The 27384-nt window shown below is 51.1% G+C and overlaps 1 protein-coding gene across 1 annotated transcript; it reads right to left on the minus strand.

Annotated features, from left to right (window-relative positions):
• Window positions 1-243: 243 nt before the first annotated feature.
• Window positions 244-27156, minus strand: ASB7 (ankyrin repeat and SOCS box containing 7). The gene is made up of 4 exons (XM_080651568.1): window positions 27043-27156; window positions 24700-24961; window positions 14410-15015; window positions 244-3062 (listed from the first exon to the last, which is right to left on the minus strand). Exons 2-4 carry the CDS (start codon window positions 24908-24910, stop codon window positions 2923-2925), a joined length of 957 nt encoding a protein of 318 aa, XP_080507694.1. The 5' UTR covers window positions 24911-24961; window positions 27043-27156; the 3' UTR covers window positions 244-2922.
• Between the last annotated feature and the right edge of the window lie 228 nt (window positions 27157-27384).

The following is a 27384-nucleotide window of genomic DNA, read 5'->3' on the forward strand; positions in this document are numbered from 1 at the left end:
AAACTCGCGTTTCAAAAACAGATGAGGTTCGCAGTTCATGGGTGATCATAATCTTTCAGGAGCCGGTTTCTTTGGTGTACCCGCCACATACATTTCTATATAAAGGTCTGCTCGGAGGCTTCAATAATAAATCTCAAAATAAACACGAAGGATCCGTGACCGATTTAATACTGCTCTGCACACCTCAGTCAAGATTCTGGGAAAAGCAATCGGTGGATTTTTTTTTTTTTTTTTTTTCCTGAAAACACTCCTTTCTCTCGACTCATCGTGGGACCCCGGGATGCTTCTAGAACAATCCGATTCAAATGCGGACCTGCACATTTATCCCCCCAACCCACGGATGACCGACCGCCGGACGATTCAGTGACTGTGAAATTAACGCTGATGTGATTGGGAGTCTGTTACAAAAAAAATAAAATAAAAAATAAAACATTCTTTTTAAGCGTCCGGAGAAATCAAACCTCAAACAATAAATAATGGGACTTAGACGCGTCTTCATTAAATAGAAATTTCAATCCCACAGGGAGTGCTCATAATTGTTTTCTGAAGCCGAAGCAGCAACACAGAAGGAAGAATTCACCTTGGTCTCTATACCGGGGACTGCCTGACTTGGACTCGGTGGCTTGCTTGGGGGAAACCTTGGGATGGCTGGGGGAAAGAATCACGTTAGACGAGACCAGTGGTCGGCAAACTCCTTAGTCCACAGAGCCAAACAGCAACAGGACGACGATGGAAATTTCTTTGGAGAGCCGAAAACCGACTTCTGCGCGTGGGGGGGGCCACGAAGTTTCAATCGCACTGTACGTGCGCGCCCGCACGTGGTATGTTGTGGAAGAGCCACACTCAAGGGGCCAAAGAGCCGCATGGGGCTCGAGAGCCGCAGTTTGCCGGCCACTGGACTCGACTGATTGAAGTTACACACACGTACGCAGAGAGAGGGCCGTGTGCCTCCCCCGTCCTTGCCTCCTGGGGCCTGATTTTACGGGGAGAAGTAAGGTTCCATTCATTCCTGGCTGTGCCGTGTCCCGGGTGCGGATGGCTCTTGGCTCTGGCCTCGGTGTTAAAGGGTCACCACACGGCTCGGCTCCCGATGGCCTGAGGGAAGTGGGCTTTTTGGAGCCATTTTTACGGGGAAAGGGACAGATCACTTCGTCCCAGCCACCTGGCTGCAGGTACAGGCTCGGGATGGTGACAAAACCGGCCACATGCTCCCGGCTCCCCCATCGGTGACCCCCCGAGGCACCCTCTTCCCGAAGGACAAGCCACAGCCGACCCCCCGATTCGCTGTGGAAACTGCTCCTCGTTTAGGGCTGCGGAAGCAGAAACTCAGACGAGGGCAGCCCTTCCCCGCGCCAACTTCCGATGAGAAACGCGTCGCGAGTGCGTGGTTTCCCGAAGCGCTGGGAACCGTCCCGGGAAGTTGGAAAAGGCTTTTCGGGGACGAAACGACCAGTCGGGCACGGCGCCCACTTCCAAGGGCCTCGTCCCAGACCCCCGAGGCTTCTGGAAGCTTCTGCGTGGTTACGGACACGCGTTACCACGGCCGTGTTTTTACGCTGCCAGCCCTGTCCACCCAGAAAATAAGGTCCCCGTGGATAACCTTACGGCGGGCGGGAGAGGTCTCATTTAGCACATCAGGAGTTTCACCAGATTCACCGATGCGCACCGATGAGAAATTTCACCCTTTCGAGATCTGGCTTAACGGGGGAGGAAACAAACAAACAAACAAACAAAAAAACCCCACACGCAACACAAACACCACCATGGAACCACCTCGAGTTGAGTTCACCGCTACAGCCACGTGGTTTAATGCCATTTGGGGCTATTTGCGGGGAGCGCTCTCCCACCCGCGTATGAAATTGTCGGCTCCATCCGAAGCTCTGAATGGAGACTGCCACCCGGGGGGCCCCGGGGCTGCGATTCACACCAAAGTGGCAGTGCCTGTGGCCATGGGGGCGGCTGTGGCATGGGGACCATCAAAAGCAAGATTATGGCTAAAAGACACCCCGAGAAGGTATTGCACTGGAGGCGCTCCAGAAAAACAAGACAGCGGCTTTAGAAAGCGATTTTCTCTCTCGTTCGGTTTGTTTTTTTTTTTTTTTTTTTTTTTTTAAAGCACGATTCCCACAGAGACCTGTGGAGGCCCCATGTCTCTGGGTAGTGCCCTGCGGTGGTTTAAAAAAAAAATAAGTTAAAAACGAGAGCACGCCCATAGGGGAAAGAGAGGTACTGGGGTTCGGTCCCCGCCCTCCCCACCCCGGCCCCCCACCGAAAGCGACAGGAACTAGGAAAGGAACCGTTTCAAACAGCCGATCTGTATTCATTAAAAAAAAAAATAAAAAAAAACAACAACGAGGGGACAGGAGTACTTACAAAATTTCGGGGGGTGGGGGGGTGCGGGGGCGTTTTCCGGTAGAACCCAGAAGCCCCTCTTGGGTGGGACGAGGACTCCCAACATTAACATGTGCCCTGCTGGTTCGTAACGTGCGCAAAAGCCCACGAACCCGTGACACTGGCAAAGGGCGGGCTCCCCGCTCCAAACTGGCCCGCGGGTCGTTCCGGGGAAACAGAAGCGACACCCCCGCCCGCCCCCCAAGTTTTTTGTGAATGCGGCATCAGAGAGAAGGCTTGGACCTCTCCAACCTTTGGACCAAGAAACCAAATGAAGACCTTCAAGCACGTGGTGTGTTTATAGATGGATAGATAGATATAAAAACCAACACCCCCCCGCCCCCCACAACAAAAACCAACCGAACCAATGAACGGAAAGAATTAGAAACAAACGGACCAACAGAAACAAACATCTGAAAGGGTACACCTGCTTTCTGACTTCTCGGCGGGTCAGAGATTGCATAGGATAGACGTTGTGCAAGGCGAACGGCCTCGGGAGAATCCGGAACGGAGCGCCCGACCCCGTGTCCGTCAGATGCCATCGAATTTGTGTTTTAAGTAGTCTTTTATGACCTTGGCAATGGGCAGGTCGTCAAGTAGCTTTAGGTTCTGAAGACCTATACACTGTCGGATTTTAATTCGGCACAGGTCCTGCAGGTTGCGGGGCTGCCCTGGGGAGAGACAGAGACAAAGAGAACACGTTTACAAAGCGCAACTTTTTTTTTTTTTTTTAAATATTTTATTGATTTTTCACAGAGAGGAAGAGAGAGGGACAGAGAGCCAGAAACATCGATGAGAGAGAAACATCCATCAGCTGCCTCCTGCACACCTCCTACTGGGGATGTGCCCGCAACCCAGGTACATGCCCTTGACCGGAATCGAACCTGGGACCCCTCAGTCCGCAGGCCGACGCTCTATCCACGGAGCCACACCGGTTTTGGCCAAAGAGCAACGTTTAAGGCAGGCTTTCGGGTTCTGAAAATCAGTGAGTGTGTGTGAGTGTGTGTGTGAGTCTGTGAGTGTGTGTGTGTGTGTGCGTGTGCGCATGTTTTGGTTTGTTGTGTTTTTAAAAATATGTTTTTATTTTATTTTTTAAAAAGGTATTTTTACTGATTTCAGAGAAGAAGGGTGAGGGAGAGAGAGAGATACATATCAATGAGAGAATCATGGATCGGCTGCCTTCTGCACGCCCCCTACTGGGGGATCAAGCCTGCAACCCGGGCATGTGCCCCTTGACCGCAATCGAACCCGGGACCCCTCAGTGCGCAGGCCTGTGCTCTATCCACTGAGCCACGCCCGCTAGGACTTTTTATATTCTAGATGAACATCTTTTGGACTGGAAATATGTCATCTTCGCCTGCTTTCACAGTCAGTGGTAACGCCAATGAGGGCTAGCACAGGAAGAATGCTTACTCTGAGCCACGGATTCTTACAAACCCCGGACACACAGGAACCCCTTTAATCCTTTTACGAGGGAAGGGCTTTGATCATCGGCCCATTTCACAGACTCCGAGTGTCTGAGGGGTTGAGTAACACGCTCCAAGTCGAGCCAGAAGCCCTGGATCAGCGGTTCTCCAACCTCTCAGTCTCAAAGCCGCTTCCTCCTTGTCAAGGCGATCAAGTTCCCGAAAGAACTCCTGTTTTTAGGTCAGGGCTGTGTCGACCGACTGACTCCCCTATCCGAAGCTGAGAGAGAACGTTTAGAAATACGTCTTCATTCATTGAGAAGCAGCAGCCAGAAACCCCGTGACGTGCGGACATAAACAGCGCTGCTGTGAAACGGACAGGATGAGGCGAGGAGAATGGCACGCGTTCGCGTCTTATCAACGCGTGCGAGCGCCTGGCTGGATCCTCACCGACGCTGCTGCCTCTGGTCCGCGGGGATGCGGTCACGTCATCTGGCCTCTGGAAACGTCCCCTCACACGCAGGAAAGAAGGAATGCGAGCAAGGCAGTGCACGCCTTGGTGAGACGATGAGGATCGCTCTGACCTCAGATACCCTGAGAGGGTCTCGGGGAAGCGCAGTGGCCCCCGGGGCCACACGGGGGGGCGGAGGGGGGGGACCATGACGATGCTTAGCACCTGAACTTGTGCTTGAATTGTACTCGTCTGTCTAGAGCAGGGGTGGGCAAACTCATTAGGCAACAGAGCGGCAAAGCACGGCTCGCGAGCCGCAGTTTGCCGACCACGGGTCTAGAGTGATCACCACTGTTTGAAATTAATTCGTTGTGAGGACAAAGGGCTCCGTAACATTCAGACCTCTGTTCTGGAAGGCGCATGGAAACACGTGTTTTCTAGGAGTCACTGAATACATCCATGTAAGGGCTCTTAAAAGAATCACAGCAGCCCGGCCGGTGTGGCTCCGTGGTTAAGCACTGACCTATGAACCAGGAGGTCACGGTTCCATTCCCGGTCAGGGCACATGCCCGGGTTGTGGGCTCCATCCCCAGTGTGAGGCGTGCAGGAGGCAGCTGATCCATGATTCTCTCTCATCATGGATGTTTTTTTCTCCCTCTCCCTCTCCCTTTCTCTCTGAAATCAATAAAAACACATTAAAAAAAAACAACAAATCACAGAAGAAGTTACGGATTCCCTAGAAAGATCTATAAACCAGGAGCAGGCGCGTCTACAGAGGTTTGCACTTGATCTGCGTGCCTGCGAGACACACAGACACCCCCCTCACCCCGCCGTGTCTCCCAGCAAGATTCCGCCTTCCCCGCCTCCCCTCCTTAGGGGCGAGGAGTGAGGTTCCCAGCAGATGCGCTCAGAGCTCTGCTGGCGCTTAACAAGGTTGTCAACGACCCACACCCCGTGCTCCACGCGGGCAGGATCGCTCTGGCTGCCCACGTCAGCCGCGCGCCTGACACCACAGTCCACACATGCCGGCGTGAATGAGTACTCCGCGGCGTGTCCTTAAAGGAGAAACCGGCCAGCTCCTGGCAAGACACGCCCATGTCAAGAGCACGCAGTTTCCTAAGTGGTGCGGATGACTAGGCATCGCCACGCACAGGCTGCCGTCAGGAAGAGGACCAATGACCGCTGTCATTTTTCAGGACGTGCTTACAACACGTGACCCGCGCGTGTAAACCAGCATAGGAATCTTCCTTTTAAAAAAAAAAAAATGAAAAATTTTTTTATTGATGTCAGAGAGGAAGGGAGAGGGAGAGACAGAAACATCAATGATGAGAGAGAATCATGGATCGGCTGCCTCCTGCACGGGAGGATTGAACCTATAACCTGGGCATGTGCCCTGACTGGGAATCGAACCGTGACCTCCTGGTTCATAGGTTGATGCTCAACCACGGAGCCATGCCGGCTGGGCAAGCTAGCAACTTTCAACCAAGGGACACAGCTACGGAAGCACCGCCACCCTCGGATGTCAGCTCTGCAAGGGCCTTTCCCAGGGGCAAACAACCTTTCTGTGCGTAGCTGTGGGGGAGTTCTACCGCTTGCTCCTGATTTTTCTTCTCCATAAGCAGTGCTCTGTGGCGACCTTTTAATATTTTGGGCAATGGGACTTTTGAAAAAAATATATTTTCATTAACTTTTTAGAGAGGAAAGAGAGAGAGAGAGAGAGAGAGAGAGAGAGACATTGATGTGAGAGCAGAGCAGCGATCGGCTGCCCCCTGCACGCCCCCTACTGGGGGATCAAGCCGGATCGCCCTGACTTGGAATCAAACCAGCAACCGTTCGGTGCAGGGACGATGATGACAATGCTCGACTGCATCACGCTGGCCAGGGGCAGGATCTGAGTTTTTAAAGCTTTCCTGACCCCGTGGGATCCCGTGCCCGCAGACTGACCATTCAGGACAGGGGCACACACCCCATCGTGCCTAAAGCATCAGAGGTCTCGAGCCAGACTCCCCGGGCCTGACTGCCCGGCTCCCGGCTTAACAACCCGTGGGTCTCGGGCCAGTCCCCCGGCGTCCTCACCTGGCCACTGAGGACACCACCACCTGCATCACAGGCGGGACAGGCCTGAAACGAGTTAACCCGGGTCAAGGGCTCAGAATAGAACCGAGCACACAGGAAGAGCTATATACGCCTTTAAGTACACAGACGCTGAAACAGTCATATTTAGATCCTCGTAAAAAAATAATGTTTGCTTCTCCCGCCCAGAAGAGGGGGAGGAGGGGGCCCCTCCTTGGGAGCGGAAGGCGCTGTCCTCCCGGTGCTCAGAGGAAAGTGTGCGTGTACCGTAAAGGTGCGAGTGACTGGTAACCCGTTACTGGGAGCCGGTCCCGGGGCCGGCGGATGGAAATCAGATTCTGGAAATCACCGCACGGCTTGAGTCAGGTGGGAACACTCGCTGTACACAAAGATGTGCAGCCCTGGCCAGTCTGGCCCAGTGGATAGAGCATCAGCCCGTGGACTGAAGGGTCCCGGGTTCGATTCCGGTCAAGGGCACGTACCTTGGCTGCAGGCTCGATCCCTGGCCTGGGCCTTGGATGGGGTGCGTGCAGGAGGCAACCCATCGATGTGCCTCTCTCACATGGATGTTTCTCTCTCTCTCTCTCTCTCGCCCCCCCTCCCTTCCACTTTCCCTAAAAAAAAAAAAATCAATGGAAAAATATCCTTGGATGAGGAGTCACAAAAAATAAAAAGCTGTGCAGCGATGAAGGGAGGCGTATCGTTACCCACTGCTCCATCCACACAGGCACAGACGCTAACTCACCTCGCCAGCTACTAGTGCTGGGCGACAAGCAGGCGAAATAACGAAGAGTAATAAGGGCTCCTCATTTTAATTATTGTTATTTCTAAGATTAAGGAGCTGCCCTGGCCCCCCACTCCCCGGCCCCTGCCCCTGCCCAGGGTTATCACGTTGGGGGGAATAGAAAAGTATGATTGGAAAAAAAAAAAAAAAAAGGACTTATTTTCTTTCTTTAAAAAAAAATTTTTTTTATTGATTTCAGAGAGGAAGAGAGAGGGAGAGGGAGAGAGAGAGAGAAACATCCATGATGAGAGAGAATCATGGACCGGCTGCCTCCTGCACACCCCACACTGGGGATGGAGCCTGCAACCCGGGCGTGTGCCCTGACGAGGAATCGCACCGTGACCTCCTGGTTCATAGGTCGATGTTCAACCCCTGAGCCACGCTGGCCGGGCAAGGACTTATTTTCTTGAAAATATTAAGGGAGCACCTACTAATGCACTCGAAGACGCACTGCCCCAAAGATGCAAGGGGGGAGGAGGAGGCAGTGGCCGAGGAAAAGAGAGCTGAGGAAGAGAAGGACAGGGACGGAAGGAGAAACCACACACACACACACACACACACACACTCACACACACGTGTGCACGCTTTTACGAGGTGTCTGAGAAAGGGATGCCTACCCAGTTACATAACCACGTGGGGCTGTAACAGCGGGCTGACTGTCCCCAGGGGACAGCACACAAAAGAGCGTAATTTAAGGCATCGTAACACTTTGGGGAAGCATAAAGCTACAAGGTGGGGGCGCTCAGGAACTACAATGGGGTTACGTAACAGTTCAAAGGGGCTGCGGGCCTCCCCGAGGGGAAGGAGGCCCGTCATTAGCGGTAATTGGGCTGGTGCGGAGCGGGGAGCCGGCTTTTGAAGGGCCTCGTCTCGCACCAATTACAGAACCCGCCGCCGCGTCACTTGGAAAATTAAACCTCCCAGGCCCCTCCTTTCGGCGCTGCCATCCCCGTGTTCGAGACAGAACGGAAGTTCTGTATTTATTTGGACGCGACCTATTTGCGGAAGTGGACAGAGAGGGCAAAACGTTGGTACGGGACCCCAAAGGGCCGAAGTAAGAGCAAAACAGGGTTTTTTCTTTGGGGAAGAGGCGGGGAGAGAGGAAGACGGAGAGGAGGGTGTAGAAAACAAACAACACCCCCCCCCCAAAAAAAAAGCCACAAACAAACGAAGAGGAAGGCTTAGCCCAGGCGTCCTCAAACTACGGCCCTCCGAGGACATGGATCCGGCCCGCCGGGTGCCGCTGCCTGTCCTGCTCAGCAGCCGACGCGTCCCGGGCCCGCAGTGCGCATAGGAATTTGTTCACAGTTTTTTTTTAAACTATAGTCCGGCCCTCCAACGGTCTGAGGGACAGTGACCTGGCCCCCTGTTTAAACAGTTTGAGGACCCCTGGCTTAGACCCTCTGGATGGCTTTTCCTTCAGGCACCGCTGCATGGCGGGCCATCTGGAACCGGCTCCCAACACCTGTGTCTGTGTCTCTGCTCCAGCTCAGCGCCCACTTTAACGTGCTACCCCAACCCCACTGTGTCTCTACTGCTCTCGCCTCTGAAGTCCCTTCACAGGGACTTGGTCTGCAATTCGTGACACGAGACTTCCTCTGGAAAACCAAGGCGGGGCCCGGCTCGCCTGGACAGAGAAGCAACGGGCGCTGTCAACCGGAAGGCGGCGCTGGCTCAGCCCGCGGCTCGGCGGGACCCCCAAGGCACGACCTCAGCCCCGGTGACATTCCTCCCCGGGTGACCTTTTTTCCCACGGGGACGTAGGATTTGGTCTATATTTGCGTTTTTGTTTTTTAATCCTCAACCCAGGATATTTTTCCATTGATTTTTTTTTTTAAGAGAAAGTGGATGGAAGAAGAGGGGAAAGAGAAAGAGAGAGAGAGAGAGAGAGAGAGAGAGAGAGAGAGAGAGAGAGAGAGAGAAACATCGATGTGAGACACATTGATTGGTTGCTCCCATATGCACCCAGACTGGGGCCAGGGACCGAGCCTGCAACCGAGGTACACACCCTTGACCAGAATCCAACCAGGACCCTTCGGTCCACAGGCAGACACTCTAACCACTGAGCCACACCGGCCAGGGCTGACCTGTATTTCCCATTTGCACTAAGCCAACCAAAACCATATGCTGCTTCCTGGCCAATGACAAGAAATCTCCAGAAGCTTACGTTAAAAATAGAAAGTAATACAAATACGATGAAAACAGCCCAGAATAAGGCACTACTTTTACACCGAAGAACCTTAAAATGGGGTGTAACTTGACTTAACACTGTGGACTGCTTATTTGTCTGTTTATTTCTGAAGGTGATTTTAATCACTGAGGCGGAAATGGAGATGCCTGGAAAAATCCCCAACAAGAAAAGCAAGTAAATAATCGAAAATAGCCTTAAAATGAGCTACGCAAACTATTGCTCCGAAGGGTTACACCAGGTAACACTGTGTTGACAAGTCATCCTGCAAGAAAATTCAAAGAAACGGATTAAAGGATCATTTGAAAATTAATAAAGAAAAACAAAACAGCCCTCACCGGTGTGGCTCAGTGGACAGAGCGTCGGCCTGCGGACTCAAGGGTCCCAGGTTCGATTCCGGTCAAGGGCATGTACCTTGGTTGCGGGCACATCCCCAGTAGGAAGTGTGCAGGAGGCAGCTGATCGATGTTTCTCTCTCATCGATGTTTCTAACTCTCTATCCCTCTCCCTTCCTCTCTGTAAAATATCAATAAAATATATTTAAAAAAGAAAAGAAAAAGAAAAACAAAACAAAATAAACAAACGAATAATCACGTGACAGGATCACAGGAGTAAGGTCAGGGACTTGGAAGCGATGTTTTACGTGATCATCTGCTCGCATACCCATTGGGACTGGACTCAGCTGAGATGAGCCTCAGCCTAAATTTCATTTTCTTAATATTTTTTTAAAAAAGGAGTCATGATTTGTATTCCTAATTTGTGTGTGTGTGTGTGTGTGTGTGTGTGTGTGTGTGTGTGTGTGTGTGCCCTTGACTAGAATCGAACCCGGGACCCTCCAGTCTGCAGGCCGACGCTCTATCCACTGAGCCAAACCAGCGAGGGCTATTCCTACTTTTTCAAAGTCTCACTTTTTCCCCCCTAAAGTTTAACTTCGGCAGCGACTGAAATCTGTACAGAAACGTATTTCGGGTTCTGCAGTGCTTGTACGACAGGAAGCACTGGTACACACCTGGGACGGATGTACCAGAATAGCCGTCGCCAGCCTTCGGGACCTCGCGGGTGTCCGCGGGCCGCTGGTCGGCGACCGCTGTTCTAGAAAGCGACCAGCTGAAGTACTTGACAGAGGAAGTCTCTAGCAAAACAGCTCACCCAACTCCATTCCCACCCATCTCATCTTTCCATCTTACAGATATGAGCCATTTCATCCTAAAAACATACAAATCAAGCCCTGGCCGGTGTGGCTCCATTGGCTGAGCGGCATTCCAGGAACCGAGAGGTAGTAGCTGGTTCGATTCCGGGTCAGGGCACGTGCCTGGGATGTGGGCTCCATCCCCAGTAGCGGGCGGTGCAGGAGGCAGCCGATCCATGATTCTCATCGTTGATGTTTCTCTCTCTCTCTCTCTCTCTCTCCCTCTTCCTTCCTCTCTAAAATCAATTAAAAAAAAATACGTTTTTTTTTTTTTTTTTTTTTTAAAGAGCGGATGACAGCTGAGAGAGCGCGCGAGCTGTGGGGCGCAGACCCACTGGGGAGTGAGGGGAGCCCAGCCCCAGGCCACGAGAGGCGCCTGAAGCCCCCCGCCCCTCCGGCGGCCGCCAGCATGACACACAGGCCAGCTCCAGGCCAGGCTAACATGAAACCTGACATTAACGGCCTATTTACCTCTGTGCCTATTACCTAACACCTCACGTCTGGCTTCAATAAAAAATTACAAGACGTGCTAAAAGGCAAGAAAAAACAGTCGGATGAGACGAAGCAAGCATCAGACCAGACTTTGATATGACACAGATGTTGGAAGGATCAGACAGGCCATTTAAAAGGACTATGATTACCATGTTAAAACCAAGGGGAAATATTAGATGGGGTGAATGTAACATCTTGGCCCGGCTGGTGTGGCTCAGTGGTTGAGCATCAATCTGTGAACCAGGAGGTCACGGTGCCACGCCCGGTCAAGGGCACATGCCTGGGATGCGGGCTCCATCCCTAGTGGCGGGCGCGCAGGAGGTAGCCGATGGATGATTCTCTCGTCATTGATGTTGCCCTCTCTCTCCCTCTCCCTTCCTCTCTGAGATCAATAAAAATATATTTAAGAAAAAAGAAAAAAAAAAAAAGACAGATGGGCCTTCATGTCTGAAAAGCTGGCCACACATCTGCTCGGCTGCCATCTTTCTGAGATCCAATCAGCCAGCCCACACTCACCCTGGACCAGCTCGGGGCATGCTGCAGTCCCGTGCAAGGGAGAACTCCGATGCCAAGAAACATCCCTGCTGATTTTTCTATCTGCCCTGAATTTTAAAGGTCCACGCGAACCTTATTTGTTTTAATCCTCACTGGAGGATATTTTCCACTGATTTTTAGAGCGTGGAAAGAAGGGAGGGGGAGGGGGAGAGAGAGAGAGAGAGAGAGAGAGAGAGAGAGAGAGGGAGAGGGAGAGAGGGGGAGAGAGAGAGAGAGGGAGAGAGAGAGAGAGAGAAACATTGATGTGAGAGATACACACTGACTGGTTGCCTCCCGCATGCGCCCCAACCAGGGCCAGGGATCAAGCCTGCAACCGAGGGACCAGAATCGAACCCGGGACCCTTCAGTCCGTAGGGGGATGCTCTACCCACTGAGCCAAACCGGCCGGGGCTTATGTGAGCTTTTTTTTTTTTAAAAATATATTTTATTGATTTCTTACAGAGAGGAAGGGAGAGGGATAGAGAGCCAGAAACATCGATGAGAGAGAAACATCGATCAGCTGCCTCCTGCACACTCCCCACTGGGGGTGTGCCCGCAACCAAGGTCCATGCCCTTGACCGGAATCGAACCCGGGACCCTTCAGTCCGCAGGCCGACGCTCTATCCACGAAGCCAAACTGGCGAGGGCGAGCCTTTTTTTTTTTTTTAACTCAACATTCTTGCCCTCCAGCATCATTCTGAGAGCTGGGACCCGGGCAGCTCCCATCCCCGGCTGTGTCTCCGTGTGCAGACCACACAAGTCTACAGAGCTGACGAGAGGCGGCTGGGGGAGATGCGTCTGGAAGGTTCCTGGTAGCAAGCCCTTGTAGTTCACCCACCCACATCTAATGCAATGTTTTATTGAAAACACACACACACACACGCACACACACACACACACGCAGCACTGAAAACGTACCAGACCCTGTTTTCCGTGCACGATGAACATGAACTCACGTAACCCTCCCAGCGAGCCTAGAGACGGACGTCACTACCCTAATTCTACGATGAGGACAGGCACGGGGAAGCCGGCGCTCGCCTGCCCGAGGCCACGGCTCACACATCGGGGAGTCAGCGGCGGGAGCTCGAGGCCTCGCTCCAGTCTGTGCTGTGAACGTGGAGCCAAGAACTTGCCGTCTGCAGGGAGCACGCCTTCCTGATGGCCGCCCCACAAATGCAACCCGGCGCCACCGGCGCAGTTCAAGCGACGACAGAGAGACACCCCGAGATTCTAAGGCAGGGGTGGGCAAACTTTTTGACTCGAGGGCCACAGTGGGTTCTTAAACTGGACCGGAGGGCCGGAACAAAAGCATGGATGGAGTGTTTGTGTGAACTAGTATAAATTCAAAGTAAAGGAGCGGAGGGGAGAGCAAGAGAACCCTCCGCTCTTTCGGCTCCGCGGGCCGGATAGAACAGCCGAACGGGCCGGATCCGGCCCACGGGCTGTAGTTTGCCCACGGCTGTAAGGAGTCAGACCCGCTCACCGCTCCGCAGGATTTTTTTAGGAAAAGCAAAGGGGAAAAAAAAGCACCCACAGAGAAACAGGTCAGGTACAATGGAAGCCAACACCGAACGTCCCACCTACGGCAAATCTCTTCTCACCGGTTTCGTATCAGCCTTCGCCGCTTCGCCGGGCGACCTACGCCCGTGACACGGCGGCCCCACGTCACGTGGGCTCCCTCTGCGATGAGGCAAATGTGAGCAGCAACTTGGCAATAAAAAAAAGCACAGCGCGCCCGGCTGGCGTGGCTCAGGGGTTGAGCATCGACCTAGGAACCAGGAGGTCACGGTTCGATTCCCGGTCAGGGCACGTGCCCGGGTTGTGGGCTCGATCTTCAGTAGGGGGCGTGCAGGAGGCGGCCAATCCGTGATTCTCTCTCATCACTGATGTTTCTTTCCCCCCCTTTTTCTAAATATATATATATATATTTTTTTAAATTGATTTCAGAGAGGAAGGGAGAGGGAGAGAGAGAAACATCAATGAGAGAGAATCATGGATTGGCTGCCTCCTGCACGCCTCCTACTGGGGATCGAGCCCGCAACCCGGGCATGTGCCCTTGACCGGAATGGAACGTGGGACCCTTCAGTCCGCAGGCCGACGCTCTATCCCCTGAGCCAAACATGCGAGGGCTCATCACTGATGTTTTTACCGCTCCCTTCCTCTCTGAAATCATTAAGATTAATAATAGTAATAATAAATAAAAAAAAGCCAGGAGCCTTGCACAGGCAGGGGACCTAAAACTCAAACTTTGCCCTGGCCCCTCCTCCCGAAGTCCACGGCAGCCCCGAGAAACGAGCTTCCAACCCGCAGGAGCTGCCTTGCTCCAGCGAGGATCCTCGTTAATGAAGAGTCCTCCATCCCATCCACTTCTCCTCTGCTTCCCTCCCCCCGACTTCACTTCCTGTTACTTTTCGTGACTCAACTGAGCTTTTATGCTATCTTGTGACATCGAGCTCTCTTTCTATTGCGGACGAATGAGGTATGACTTTACCGAGCAGGGCTAATGGGCACCATGGATGTCTGCTTATTGCGACTTGTTGAAAACACACCTCACAGCCCTGGCCGGTGTGGCTCAGTGGATAGAGCGTGGGCCTGCGGACCAAAGGGTCCCGGGTTCGATTCCGGTCAAGGGCGCGTACCTCGGTGGCAGGCTCTTCCCCGGCCCGGGCCCTGGTCGGGGCTCGTGCAGGAGGCAACCCATGAATGTGTTTCTCTCACATCGATGTTTCTGTCTGTCTTTCCCCCTCTCTTCCACTCTCCCTTAAAAAAAAGAAAGGGGAAAATATCCTCGGGGTGAGGATGAACACCACCACCACCACCACCCCCACCACCCCCACAGATTCCTCGGAAGACGCAGCACCCTTTTCAAAACGCGAGGACAGGAGAAACCGGGTTACGTACGTGTGACTTCCTGCAAGAAATCCAAACACGGCCGCCCGCTGCCGGAAATGCTGAGCGAAACCGCCAGCGGGGTCTGCCCTTCGTAGTTCCTCGTGTTCGTGTCCGCCCCGTAACTGTACAACATCCGCGCGCACAGCACGTCGTCGCGCAGGGCGGACAGGTGCAGGGGCGTCTGGCCGTCCTCCAGGCGGCCCAGGTTCGTGTCGGCCCCGCGCTGCAGGAACATGCGGCAGTACGAGTGGTTGCTCTTGATGACGGCGTAGCGCAGCAGAAAGCCGTTCTGGATGTCGATGTTGGCGCTGTGGTCCAGCAGGATCTTCACGCAGCTCGAGCGCTCCCGGATGATGGCCAGCTGCAGCGGCGTCGTGCCCTTGTCGCTGAGCGGGTCCACCTCGGCCTTGAACTCCAGCAGGAGGCGGACGAACGAGTCCCTGCCGTAGTGGGCGGCCACGTGCAGGGGAGTCCAGCCGTCGTTGCTCTTGGCGTTGATGATGTCGCTCCGGTACTCGGACTCCAGCATCAGGCGCGCGATGCGGGCCCGGCCGTGCATGGCGGCGTAGTGCAGCGCCGTGAAGCCGCCGATTAAGTCCTTGACCGTGGGATCAGCTGCGGTGAGAACCAGAAGGGACACGTCAGCAGGCGCCGGAGCACGTGTGCGCCAACGCTCACACGGGATCAGACATCGCAAACAGCAGCAAGCACGTCTCTCCTCGGTTTAACCGAAGTCGAGGGTTTTTAAAAAATATATAGTTTTATTGACTTCAGAGAGGAAGGGAGAGAGAGAGAGAGAGATAAGGACATCAATGATGAGAGAGAATAATTGGTCGCCTGCCTCCTGCACGCCCCCCATTGGGGATGGAGCCCCGCAACCTGGGCATGTGCCCTGACCGGGAATTGAACCGTGACCTCCTGGTTCAGAGTTTGATGGGCACCGGCTACGCTGAAGTCAAGTTTTAATTGAAAATGAAGTTTGGTAGGAAGTTATCAATACTGCTTAAAAAGGTTTTTAAAAGATATTTATATGCCCAGCTGACATGGTTCAGTGGTTGAGCACTGACCTATGAACCGGGAGGTCACGGTTCGATTCCCAGTCAGGGCACACGCCCGGGGTTGCGGGCTTGATCCCGGTAGGGGGTGTGCAGGAGGCAGCCGATCCATGATTCTCTCTCATCATGGATGTTTCTTCCTTTAAAGATTTTATTTATCTATTTTTTTTTTGCTAATCCTCACCCGAGGATATTTTTTCCATTGCTTTTTAGACAGTGTGGAAGGGAGGGGAGAGACAGAGAGAGAGACAGAGAGACAGAGAGACAGAGAGAGAGAGAGAGAGAGAATCATCAATGTGAGAGAGACACTGAGACACATCAACCGGCTGCCTCCGGGGAAGGAGCCTGCAACCACGCGGTACATGCCCTGGATCGGAATCGAACCCGGGACCCTGCAGTCCACAGGCTGACGCTCTATCCACTGAGCCACACCGGCCAGTGCTCGTCACTGTCCATTCCTATTTCTCTCTCTGAAATCAATAAAAAAATTAAAAAAAAGAGAGAAGATATATACAAAAAACATAGAGCTGAGACCACCATGTCCCTTGGCTAACGGAACCCCCTGCTTTGGGCTGCTCCCGCTCCCCCATCTCTGAACTGTTTTCCTGCTTCTCTTTGGCTTTAACTTTTTATTTTCTCTTGTGCTTCTTGGTCTTAAAGAAAAGCATGTGTAGCAACATCTGCGGCTCTAAATTACGGATGTACTGTGGTCTGGCAGGCTGCGTTGTTTTAAGGGTGTATTAAGAGGGGGGAAAAAAATAAAGTTGTTTTTTTTTTCTCCCTGTGGTCTGTAAAAATTCCAAAGCATGTTAGATAGACGTTAAGTGATCTGGACAAATCAGGTTTCCCTAAGATCAACGTCGACTCGGAACGCCTGGTTTTACGAGAACTTTGGAGTCTGTGAGAATTAAACAGCGCGTCATGTCAAAAACGGGAAGCCCGTGTAAATATTATTTTCTATTGACGGTTCCAAAACCCGCTCCTAAATGGACAGATTTCTGGGGGCGGGGTGGAAGAGAGAGAGAGAGAGAGAAAAAGAAACGCCCGTGATTTATCTGCTATGTCACCCCTCCATCGCAAACTGGGTCACCTGGCCCAGGGCGCCTCGAGCCAAAGGGGAAGAAGTTCTCGGTAGTCCCCATCCCACGGGCATTCCTGGGCACTGTGTCCCGAGTACGTAGGCCACTTCCTGGAGGCCCGCAATTCCTTGTGAAGATAAGGGATCGGTCAGACCTAACTACCTGGGATTCAAAGGCTCTCTCCTTGCCCTGGCCGGCGCTGCTCCGCGGTTAGAGCGCTGGCCCTAGGACCGAAGGGTCGCGGGTTCAATTCCGGTCAAGGGCATGTACAGGTCCCCCAGCCCCGGTAGGGGCAGGTGCAGGAGGCAACCAATCGATGATTCTCTCTCACATCGATGCTTCTCTCTCTCTCTCTCTCCCTCCCTCTAGGAATCAATGGAAAAATTATCCGGGGGTGAGGATTTAAAAAAAAAAACACACACACACAAAGGCTTTATTCTCATAAAAGTCACCCTTAATGTTTGGTTTGGCCACGAATTAGAAAAATTCATGAGTGCTTTTTCAAACAACTAAACAAAAAGCCTCCAAAGATGTCTGAGTAGACATTTGTGTACTGTCTACCAAAATGTTATTTCCTGCTAAAACATGGGTCTCTGGGAAAATTCTGTGAAGCAGAAAGCTCCATGGAAAAGAATGACATTACGGAGAATCAAAGTTTCAGCTAAGTAGTAGCTGCTCACAGAACCTGTAAAAAGTTAAGATTCTTCTTAAGTAAAGTAAACCAGTCAAATTTCTAAGATCATTAAATATAAATGAGCAATGCACAACAGCAATGGAGTATCCTACCCATGTTGGTCTTTGCTAAAAGAAAAATAGATAGCAGCCCTGTACTATGCGACTTAACAAAAACTAGTGGCCTGGTGCACGAAATTCGTGCACGGGGTGGGGGGGTGGGGGAAGGTCCCTCAGCCCGGCCTGCACCCTCTCCAATCTGGCACCCCTCGGGGGATGTCCGACTGCTGGTTTAGGCCCCATCCCACAGGGGTCGGACATTTCTCTTGCAATCTGGGACCTCTGGCTCCTAATCGCTCACATGCCTGCCTGCCTGATCACCCCTAACCACTCTGCCTGCCAGCCTGCTCGCCTCCAACTGCCCCCCCATTGCTGGCCTGCTTGCCCCAACTGCCCCCACTGACGACCTGCTCACCTCCAACTGCCTCCCCCCCCTGCTGGCCTGCTCGCCCTCAATTGCCCGCCCCCCACCTGTCTGCTCGCCCCCAACTGCCCCCCCCCGTCTGCCTGCTCGCCCCCAACTGTCCCCCCCCCCCGACCAGCCTGCTCGCCCCCAATTGCCCCCCCCGCTGGTCTGCTTGCCCCCAACTGCCCTCCCCTGCCGACCTGATTGCCCCTAACCACCTCTGCCTCGGCCCTGCCACCATGGCTTTATCTGGAAGGTCTCCCGGTCTAATTAGCATATTACCCTTTTATTAGTATAGATTATTAGTATTGATGAGGGCGAGCATTTTTAACAAAGCGTCTTGCTGCCACCTGCTGGTCATGCCAGGAACATCAGCTATGACCTTCCCATTCTGACAGGATGCTGAGCCCCCCATCCAGTTTCCCACGCCTCCCTCACCTAAAGCAGCTAAGTGGAGACAGGCATGAAGGAGAAAAGAACCCCTTCGATCCAAATGAAACCGTCCATGTGGCCAAGACGCCCGTTTCTAACCTCTACCTGACCAAGCAACCTCCTCCCACCCGGTCAGTGAAACGTGACGAACGCCTTTCATTTCTCCCACCCTTCGTCCACGCTCACGCGCATCCTGGACCGGCTGCATTCAGCAGTGAGATGAAAACCACGGTACGGGAGACTGCACCTGGGTCTCTGGTTTTCCACTCTGGGTCTCTTCCGGGTTTTACTTACGTTTCGGTGTTACGCGGAGCTGGGAGAAACCATGATTAACACACAGAGCAAGGATCTGCTTAGCCTCCGTGAAAACCGTGAAAACACGCTGGCTGCGCACACGCGGAAAACAGCACAAGATACAGAGCTTTAAGTAACAATGCGTGAAATCTGCATCGCTACCGCCCTGGAGGAATTAACTAAAGGAAGAGCTAAGATAGATGAAGATGCAGACAAAAACGAGTTTGAGGATTACTGTTGGCCAATGCAACGAGAAAGAGAGCGCATTTGTAACAGTAACGGAAACGATAAAAACAACTACAGCCCTAGCTGGTGTGGCTCAGTGGGTAGAGAATCAGCCTGCCAACGAAAGGGTCTTGGGTTCGATTCCAGTCAAGGGCACATGCCTAGGTTGCGTGCAGGAGGCAGCCAATAGATGATTCTCTCTCATCCACTGATGTTTCTATCTCTCTCGCCCTCTCCCTTCCTCTCTGAAATAAATAAAAAAATATTTAAAAACACATACACCTAGATCAGCCGTGGGCAAACTACGGCCCGCGGGCCCGATCCGGCCCGTTCGGCTGTTCTATCCGGCCCGCGGAGCCGAAAGAGCGGAGGGTTCTCTTGCTCTCCCCTCCGCTCCTTTACTTTCAATTTATATTAGTTCACACACACACTCCATCCATGCTTTTGTTCCGGCCCTCCAGTCCAGTTTAAGAACCCATTGTGGCCCTCGAGTCAAAAAGTTTGCCCACCCCTGACCTAGATACAGCCCAGCTGGTGCAGCACAGAGGTTGAGCATCGACCTATGAACCATGAGGTCATGGTTTGATTCCCGTCAGGGCACACGCCCGTATTTCGGGCTCCGTCCCCAGTAGGGAGCGTGCAGGAGGCAGCTGATCGGTGATGTTTCTCTCTCTCTCTCCCTGTCCCTTCCTCTCTGAAATCAATAAAAACATATCAAAAAATAAAAAATAAAAACACCTAGATAGAAATTCAGTAAGAAATGTGCAAGGCACGTATAAAGACCACTTTGACAGAAGTGAACTCACTTTGTCCCATAGTCTCAAGACACCTTGGAACCTATTGAAAAATGTGGAAGTACATGTACATAAAAGCAGATAAACACTCCCTGTCAATATGGTTTGTTTTTTTTTCCCCCGACAACTTCACCGGGGTTGCAATAAAGCTTACCAATCTTAAGAGTACATACAGGTCGATGAACTTGGACAAATTGTATATAGTCACGCAACCACCAACACAATCCAAATATTCCCATCATCTCAAAAAGTTCCTTCCTGCCTCTTTATCGTCAATTCTCTGCCCAGACTCTGGGCCCCAGGCAGCCACGGAGGTTCCGGCCTTCCTCGAGTTTCATACAAATGAAACCATAGGGGATGAAGAGTTTGTGTCTGACTTATTTCACTTAGCATGATGCTTCTGAAATTCACCCGTGTTGTTGTTGTGTGTCCAAATGTTCATTCCTTTACATCGTCGAGTAGTTTTCTACAATATGGATCTTCGATTATTTATCTGTTAGAGGCCCAGTGCACGAAATATGTGTGGGGGGATGGGGGGGGGGGGAAGAGGGTCCCTCAGCCTGGCCTGTGCCCTCTCACAATCTGGGACCGCTCGTTCCTAACCGCTCGCCTGCCTGCCTGCTCACTCCTAACCGCTCACCTGCCTGCCTGCTCACTCCTAACCGCTCGCCTGCCTGCCTGGTCGCTCCTAACCGCTCGCCTGCCTGCCTGCTGGCTCCTAACCGCTCGCCTGCCTGCCTGCTGGCTCCTAACCGCTCACCTGCCTGCTCGCTCCTAACCGCTCGCCTGCCTGCTCACTCCTAACTGCCTGCCTGCCTGCTCACTCCTAACTGCCTGCCTGGTCGCTCCTAACCGCTCGCCTGCCTGCCTGCTCGCTCCTAACTCCTCGCCTGCCTGCCGGCTCCTAACCGCTCGCCTGCCTGCCTGCTCGCTCCTAACCGCTCGCCTGCCTGCCTGCTCGCTCCTAACCGTTCACCTGCCTGCCTGCTCGCTCCTAACCGTTCACCTGCCTGCCTGCTCGCTCCTAACTGCTCGCCTGCCTGCCTGCTCGCTCCTAACTGCTCGCCTGCCTGCCTGCTCGCTCTTAACTGCCTGCCTGCCTGCCCAGTGCATATCATAATGACCAGTCGTTCCAGTCATTCCGTCGTAAAGGTCGCTTAGGCCTTTATACATATAGATTATTCACCAGCAGGTGGACAGTGGGCTATTTCCAGTATTGAGGCTATTATGAATATGGCTCCTGTGAACATGCATGCACCTGTCTACATGTGTTATGTTTCCATCTCACTTGGATAAATACCTAGAACTGTTGGCTTATATGTTATATGTACATTTAAGAAACTGCCAAACTGGTTTTTAGTGGGTACACAATATTACATTCCCACCAGCAATACAGGGTGGGGTGGAAGTAGGTTTATAGGAGTAGTGAATAGTGAGTATGAGAAAGAGTTTATCCCCCCCCCCCTTTTTTTTTTTTTAAAAGAATTTGGCTGGGGCTTCCATTATCCTTTCTCTCACACCTCGCAGCCCGGGCCAGCCAGCAATCTTTCTTTTATTTTATTTACTTATTTTTATTTTATTGATGTCACAGAGGAAGGAAGAGGGCGAGATAGAAACATCGACGATGAGAATCATTGATCCCCTGCCTCCTGCACGCCCCTTACTGGGGATCGAGCCCACAACCCGGGCATGTGCCCTTGACCGGGAATTGAACCGTGACCTCCTGGCTCATAGGTCCATGCTCAACCACTGAGCCACGCTGGCCAGCCCAGAGTTTATTCTTGTATTATTATTTCTTAATGTATTTCCATACGAACAACTGTAAACCTACTTTTTTGCCCCAGCCTGTAGAGGCATTCCCACTTGTTCTTCACTAATAACTTGGCATCTTAGCAATTTCAGTTTTATCCGTTCTAGAGAGTATGAAGTCGTGCCTCATAGGAACTTAATTTACACACCCCTGGTGGCGTGGTGATATTGAGCTTATGCATGTGCTTTGTGTTGTGAAGTGTCTGTCGAAACCATCCAATATCGCTTCGGGGCTGTTTTTCTCACCGAGTTTACAACTCTGTTGTGTATACATTCTGGATACGAGCCCTTGGTTAGATACATTTGGTAAATATTTCTCCTAGTCTGTCAGGCCTTTTCATTTTCTAGACAGTGTCTTTTAAAGAAGAAAATATGTTTAGTTTTGATTTTTTTTTTTCCTCTTACGGTTTTCGCTTTTTGTTAAGAAATCTTTGCCCAACACGACGTCACATGGGTTTTCTGTTTTCTTCTGGAAGTTTTATGTTGTTAACTCTTACGTTGAGAGCAATGATCCGTTGCTCGTTGCTTTTTAGGTCCAGTGCGAGGTCAGATCAAGGTTCATTACACTTCCCACACAGATATCCAGTTGTTCCGGCAAAATCTGCTGGAACGTCTAGCTTATCCCCAGTGATTTTTGTCAACATCAGTTTGTCAAAGATCAGTCTACCAGACAAGTGTGGGTCTATTTCTTTTCTTCTTCGATAACCCTCACCTGAGGAGTGAGGAGATTTTCTCTAAGGAGGTGGGAGTGGGAGAGACAGAAAGAGAGCAGAGAGAAACATCGATGGGAGAAAGGCACATTGATGGATTGCCTCCTGCAAGTGCCCCAACCAGGGGGGCGGGGATCGAACCTGCAACCCAGGTAGGTGCCCTTGACTGGGAATCAAGCCTGCGACCCTAAGGTGGGGAGGCCGATGCTCTAACCACCGACCCACGCCGGCCAGGGCAAGTGTGTGTCTATTTCTGAACTCTATTCTGTTCCATTGATCTGAAAGTTTATCCATGTTGTCCTGACCACTGTGGTTTTAGAGAACGTTCTGACAGCAGGGAGTGTATGTCCTCAACCTTCTCTGAAACCGTTCGGGCCAACAAATCAACTTGTCAGTTTTTTCAAACAAGCTGCTGGAATTTTGACTATCACTCCACCAACTCTATAGGTGCCTCAGACTAGATGCTCACTGATCGATTTTCAAGGTCACTGATTCCATCTTCTATCAGCTCAAATCTGCTGTTAACCACTCTGATAAATTCTTCACTACATATACACTGAGTGGCCAGATTATGATGATCTCTGAACGCATAATAATCTGGCCACTCAGTATGTATGTGTGTGTGTGTATACATATACATAATAATCTGGCCACTCAGTATGTGTGTGTGTGTGTGTATACATATACATGTGTGTGTGTGTATATATATATATGTGTGTGTGTGTGTGTGTATATACACACACACACACACACATATATACATATACACACACACACACATATATATGAGGCCCAGTGCATGAATTCGTGTATTCGTGCATGGGTGGGGTCCAGTCAGCCTGGCCAGGGGGAGGGGACGTGGGTGGTTGGCCGGCCTGCCTGCTGGTTGAACTCCTGGACGCGGGGACAATTTGCCTATTAGCCTTTTATTATATAGGATATACATTGAGTGGCCAGATTATTATGCATTCAGAGATCATCATAATCTGGCCACTCAGTGTATAATATATAACATCCTTCCTATATAATAAAGAGCTAATATGCTAATTAGACCGAACAGCAAAACGACCGTCCAGACGACCTTCCGGGTGAAGCCGGGGCTGTGAGGGCTGAGCCTGTAGTATATATTATATCTATAATAATAAAAGGGTACTATGCTAATTAGTCTGGACGTCATTCCGGGGCCAGAGGGAAGCCAGCCCGGGTCCTGGGTGCCCGGGGGCAGCCCGAGGGAAGCCAGCCCGGGTCCTGGGTGCCCGGGGGCAGCCCGAGGGAAGCCAGCTCAGGTCCCAGGTGCCTGCCGGTGGCTGGAGGAGGGAAGCCTGGGTCCTGGAGGGAAGCCGGTGCCGGCAGCCGGGGGAAGGAAGGCCTACTCTTGCACGCATTCTTGTGCATCGGGCCTCTAGTATACATATAATAAACTCGATCTCTTTTTGATAGTCTGCATTTGATGAGTTAGTGCCACCATATATTCATTTTATTTTTTGACTGCCATTTCCTTAATTCTTTGAACACATTCATAAATAGCTGCTCTAAAATTTGTTCTTCTTCAGGGTGCAGGGTCTTGCCCTAGCGATATCAAAGATCGCTGATTAGCCCGACCAGTGTGGCTCAGTGGTTGAGCATCAACCTATGAACCAGGGCTGATCAGTAACCTTTAAAAAAAAAAAAAAAAAATATATATATATATATATATATATATATATATATATACATATATATATGTGTATTTTTATTGATTTCAGAGAGGAAGGGAAAGGGAGAGAAGGATAGAAAAATCAAAGATGAGCCCAGCTGGCATGGCTCAGGGGTTGAGCATTGACCTATGAACCAGGTGGTCACGATTCCGATTCCCAGTCAGGACACATGCCCAGGTTGTGGGCTTGACCCCAGTAGGTGGCCGATCAATGAGTCTCTCTCATCATTGATGTTTCTATCTCTCTTTCTCTCAATAAATCAATAAAAATGTAAAATAAAATATTTCACACATATTTAAAAAAACAACCACCAACAACAATAAAAGCATCCAAAAGAAATCTCAAGGAGGTAAATTCAAAACATAGGGTAGCGTTGGGACATAGTTACAGTCCTCCACTCTACCAACTGAGCTATCGAAGGCCCTGCTATTAGGACATATTTAAAGGGGCCCGTGCGAGGTCTGTCTACTTGAGCAATGTCGGCAGGGGAAACGTGTGTAATTCTCCGGCTGAAGGTACACCACAGCCACTTCTTCTTCCGAAACGTGAGCAACTGGACGAGGTGACGAAGGGGCTGCTTTTGGTTCAGATCACGGGCACAACCCCGGCTGCATATAAACTAGTTACAAGGGAAACAGCACACTCACCAAACTCATCTTTCCGACAGTCTGGCTGCAAACAACACTCAGCATAACTGTGATAAATCTTCACAAAGGAGGGGTGATAAGAAGTTGAGCATTGCCCGGCTGGTGTGGCTCAGTGGTTGAGCGTCAGCCTATGAACCCAGAGGTCACGGTTCGATTCCCGGTCAGGGCACATGCCCGGGCTGTGGGCTCGATCCCCAGTAGGGGGCGTGCACGAGGCAGCCAGTCCATGATTCTCTCTCATCACTGATGTTTCTCTCTCTCCCTCTCCTTTACTCTCTGAAATCAATAAAAATATCTTAAAATATATATATATATATATACACACACACACGCATGCACACAGATGCTTCAAATTAAATATAGTTTCATTTTAAACTTCTCCTTGGAGAAGAAAGACATTTGCTCCTAGGTAGACTCACCTCCGTGTTCTAGAAAGACCCGGACACATCTTTCCTTTCCTCTGGCTGCTGAGAAGTGGAGCAGGGTCCAGCCATTCGCATCCCGGCCATTCGGAGAATAGCCTTGTTCTAGCATCTTCCGGACGGTGTGGACATCCCCGGCAGCCACCGCAGCCTGGATCTGCAACTCTTCCTGGAGCTCAGGGTTCCTCCGACAGTGGTGGTGTAACATCCTCGCGGAGTCCACTGGTTACAAAGGATGCATTAGGTCACAGGGGTCAGCCTTAAAGGGGAGGCAGAGAACATGGCATTTAGGATTGTGGCCTCCTGACCGCGGGGCCATGACACGTCACGGAATTTTCCCTGGCTAAATCACGTGCACCTCCGGGATGCCAGTTCACAATGAACCGAATCTGTTACGACCAAAACGTTCAGTCATTTCCGTAGGATGATAGAAGATTGCAAAAAGGAAGCCGCCCGGCCGGCATGGCTCAGCGGCTGAGCGATGACTTACGGACCAGGAGGTCACGGTTCGATTCCCAGCCAGGGCACATGACCGGGTCGTGGGCTCGATCCCCAGGAGTGGGACCATGCAGGAGGCAGCCGATCCATGATTCTCTCTCATCACCAATGTTTCCATCTCTCTCCCTCTCCCTTTCTCTCTGAGATCAATAAAAAATGTATTTAAAGACATACAGAAACTTAAAAAAATAATTATTTTTTTAGGAAGCCACTCCATCTGGGCTAATTTTAAGGAAGTGATTAGACTCATCTCCTAGTAGGCTTCCATTTCTAAAAATAAAAAAGAAAATTATGGGATAAAGTTCTTCAAAGACATTTTGGTCTGTTATGTAGGTTAGACATCTTGGGATGATCTTGTTACCAATAATAAGTTGTCGTGTAAAATGTCTTATTTTAGCCCTGGCTGGTGTGGCTCAGTTGGTTGAGCGTCATTCCATGCACCAAAGGGTTGCAGGTTCGATTCCCGGTCAGGGCACCAGAAAAAAAACAAAAAAAGAAAAAGAAAAAAAAAAAAACCCACACAAAAAACAACTTCTCATTATAGATTGTACAAAGGTAAACTTAAGGCTAACTTAAGGCCACATCATCACAGCCTAAGAGCATAATCAAATATCCCTATGCTATTTTATACATGGAAAATGGTTATTACAAACTATTTTTTTAATATATATTTTTATTGATTTCAGAGAGGAAGGGAGAGGGAGAGAGGGAGAGAAACATCAACTATGAGAGAGAATCATGGATCGGCTGCCTCCTGCACGCCCCCTACTGGGGATCGAGCCCGCAACACGAGCCCTGACTGGAATTGAACCTGGGACCCTTTTGTCAGCAGGCCGACGCTCTATCCACTGAGCCAAACCAGCGAGGGCAGTTATTACAAACTCTTACGTATCACTACTAAGTAATGTCATTTAAAAAATATCGGGCTACTTCTACAGAGAGCTATTTGCTCAGAAAAATTAGGAAATGAGAACTTTCAAGATGATCTGTTTTCTTAATAAACATGATTTCCGCCCTATCTCTTCACTTAATTATTTTTCAACTGACACTAAAGTCCAGTCTCTCCCGTTTTAGAAAATGTAAAACTAAGAATCCTGTTCCAATAGCTTTTTGCCTACTATTATCGTTTCTTGTTGATGATGTTGTTTTGTTAATCCTCACCCCTGGGATATTTTTTTCCAATTGATTTTCAGAGAGTAGAAGGGAGGAGGGAAGGGGAGAAGGAGAGAGAGAGGGAGGGGTGGGGGGAGAGAGAGAGAGAGAGAGAGAGAAGGCAGGGAGAGAGAGAAGGCAGGGAAGAGAGAGAGAGAAGGCAGGGAGAGAGAGAGAGAAGGCATGGAGAGAGAGAGAGAGAGAAGGCAGGGAGAGAGAGAGAAGGCAGGGAGAGAGAGAGAGAGGGAGAGAAACATTGATGAGAGAGAGACACATTGGCTGCCTCCTGCATGCGCACAGACTGGGGCCGGGAATCGAACCCGCGACCCTTTTGGCACGCAGGCCGACGCTCTCACCACTGAGCCAAACCAGCCAGGGCTACTATTATGGTTTTAAGAGAAGATGTCGAAGACCGTGAGAAGGAATTAACGGGAGCTACCGATGGGGGCTCAAAGCAACCATCTTTAACAGACTCTTGTGTCCACGGGGTGCTCTACCTTGGCACTCAAATGAGGGCTGCTCTGCAAGAAAAAGAGGTCAAACACAACCGAACGAAACCGGGTTTTCTTGTAGCGAGTGCTGTGTTTTCCGTGAGCTGATTGGAGGGAGAAGAGTCCAAGTTAAAGCCCCCCTGCCCGCCCCCCCCCCCCCCAGAACAGTACGGGTGGCCAGGGACCTCCAGTCGCTTACCTTCCGGAAGAAAGTCCCTTTTCCTGGGATGGGGCTGCCTAATAAGCATTGTGCACATACAGCATCGTGGGGCGGGGACTCGGAGTGCGACCGATACCGGATCGGCTTCCTTCCCCTAAAAACAAGTAACAATCGTGGGCAAACTCCTACAGGCGACAGAGAATCGCACCTGCCTGCATCGTCTACCGGTCGAGGAACTTACGTTTCGGCACCTTACAGAGCAGAGACGGACGGGGCTCAGGTCAAGTCTTAAGAGAAAATGACCTTGAGACCTCCATTCATCTCCCCGTCGGTACAAAATCACTTATTTTTCAGGGAAAAAAATTTTTTTTCCCCTAAAGA

This window comes from Plecotus auritus, assembly GCF_963455305.1.
Source record: "Plecotus auritus genome assembly, chromosome: 15".
NCBI lineage: Eukaryota > Metazoa > Chordata > Mammalia > Chiroptera > Vespertilionidae > Plecotus > Plecotus auritus.

Bases quoted from the DNA above. Each gene is read 5' to 3' on its own strand.
- ASB7 (XM_080651568.1), bottom strand. From the start codon at position 24,910: ATGTTACACCACCACTGTCGGAGGAACCCTGAGCTCCAGGAAGAGTTG. The intron at 15,016-24,699 runs GTGAGTCTACCT...TTCTCACCGCAG, and splicing joins GGTCTTTCTAGAACACGGAG to CTGATCCCACGGTCAAGGAC. The intron at 3,063-14,409 runs GTACGTAACCCG...GTCTCTCCCCAG, and splicing joins TTTCTTGCAGGAAGTCACAC to GGCAGCCCCGCAACCTGCAG.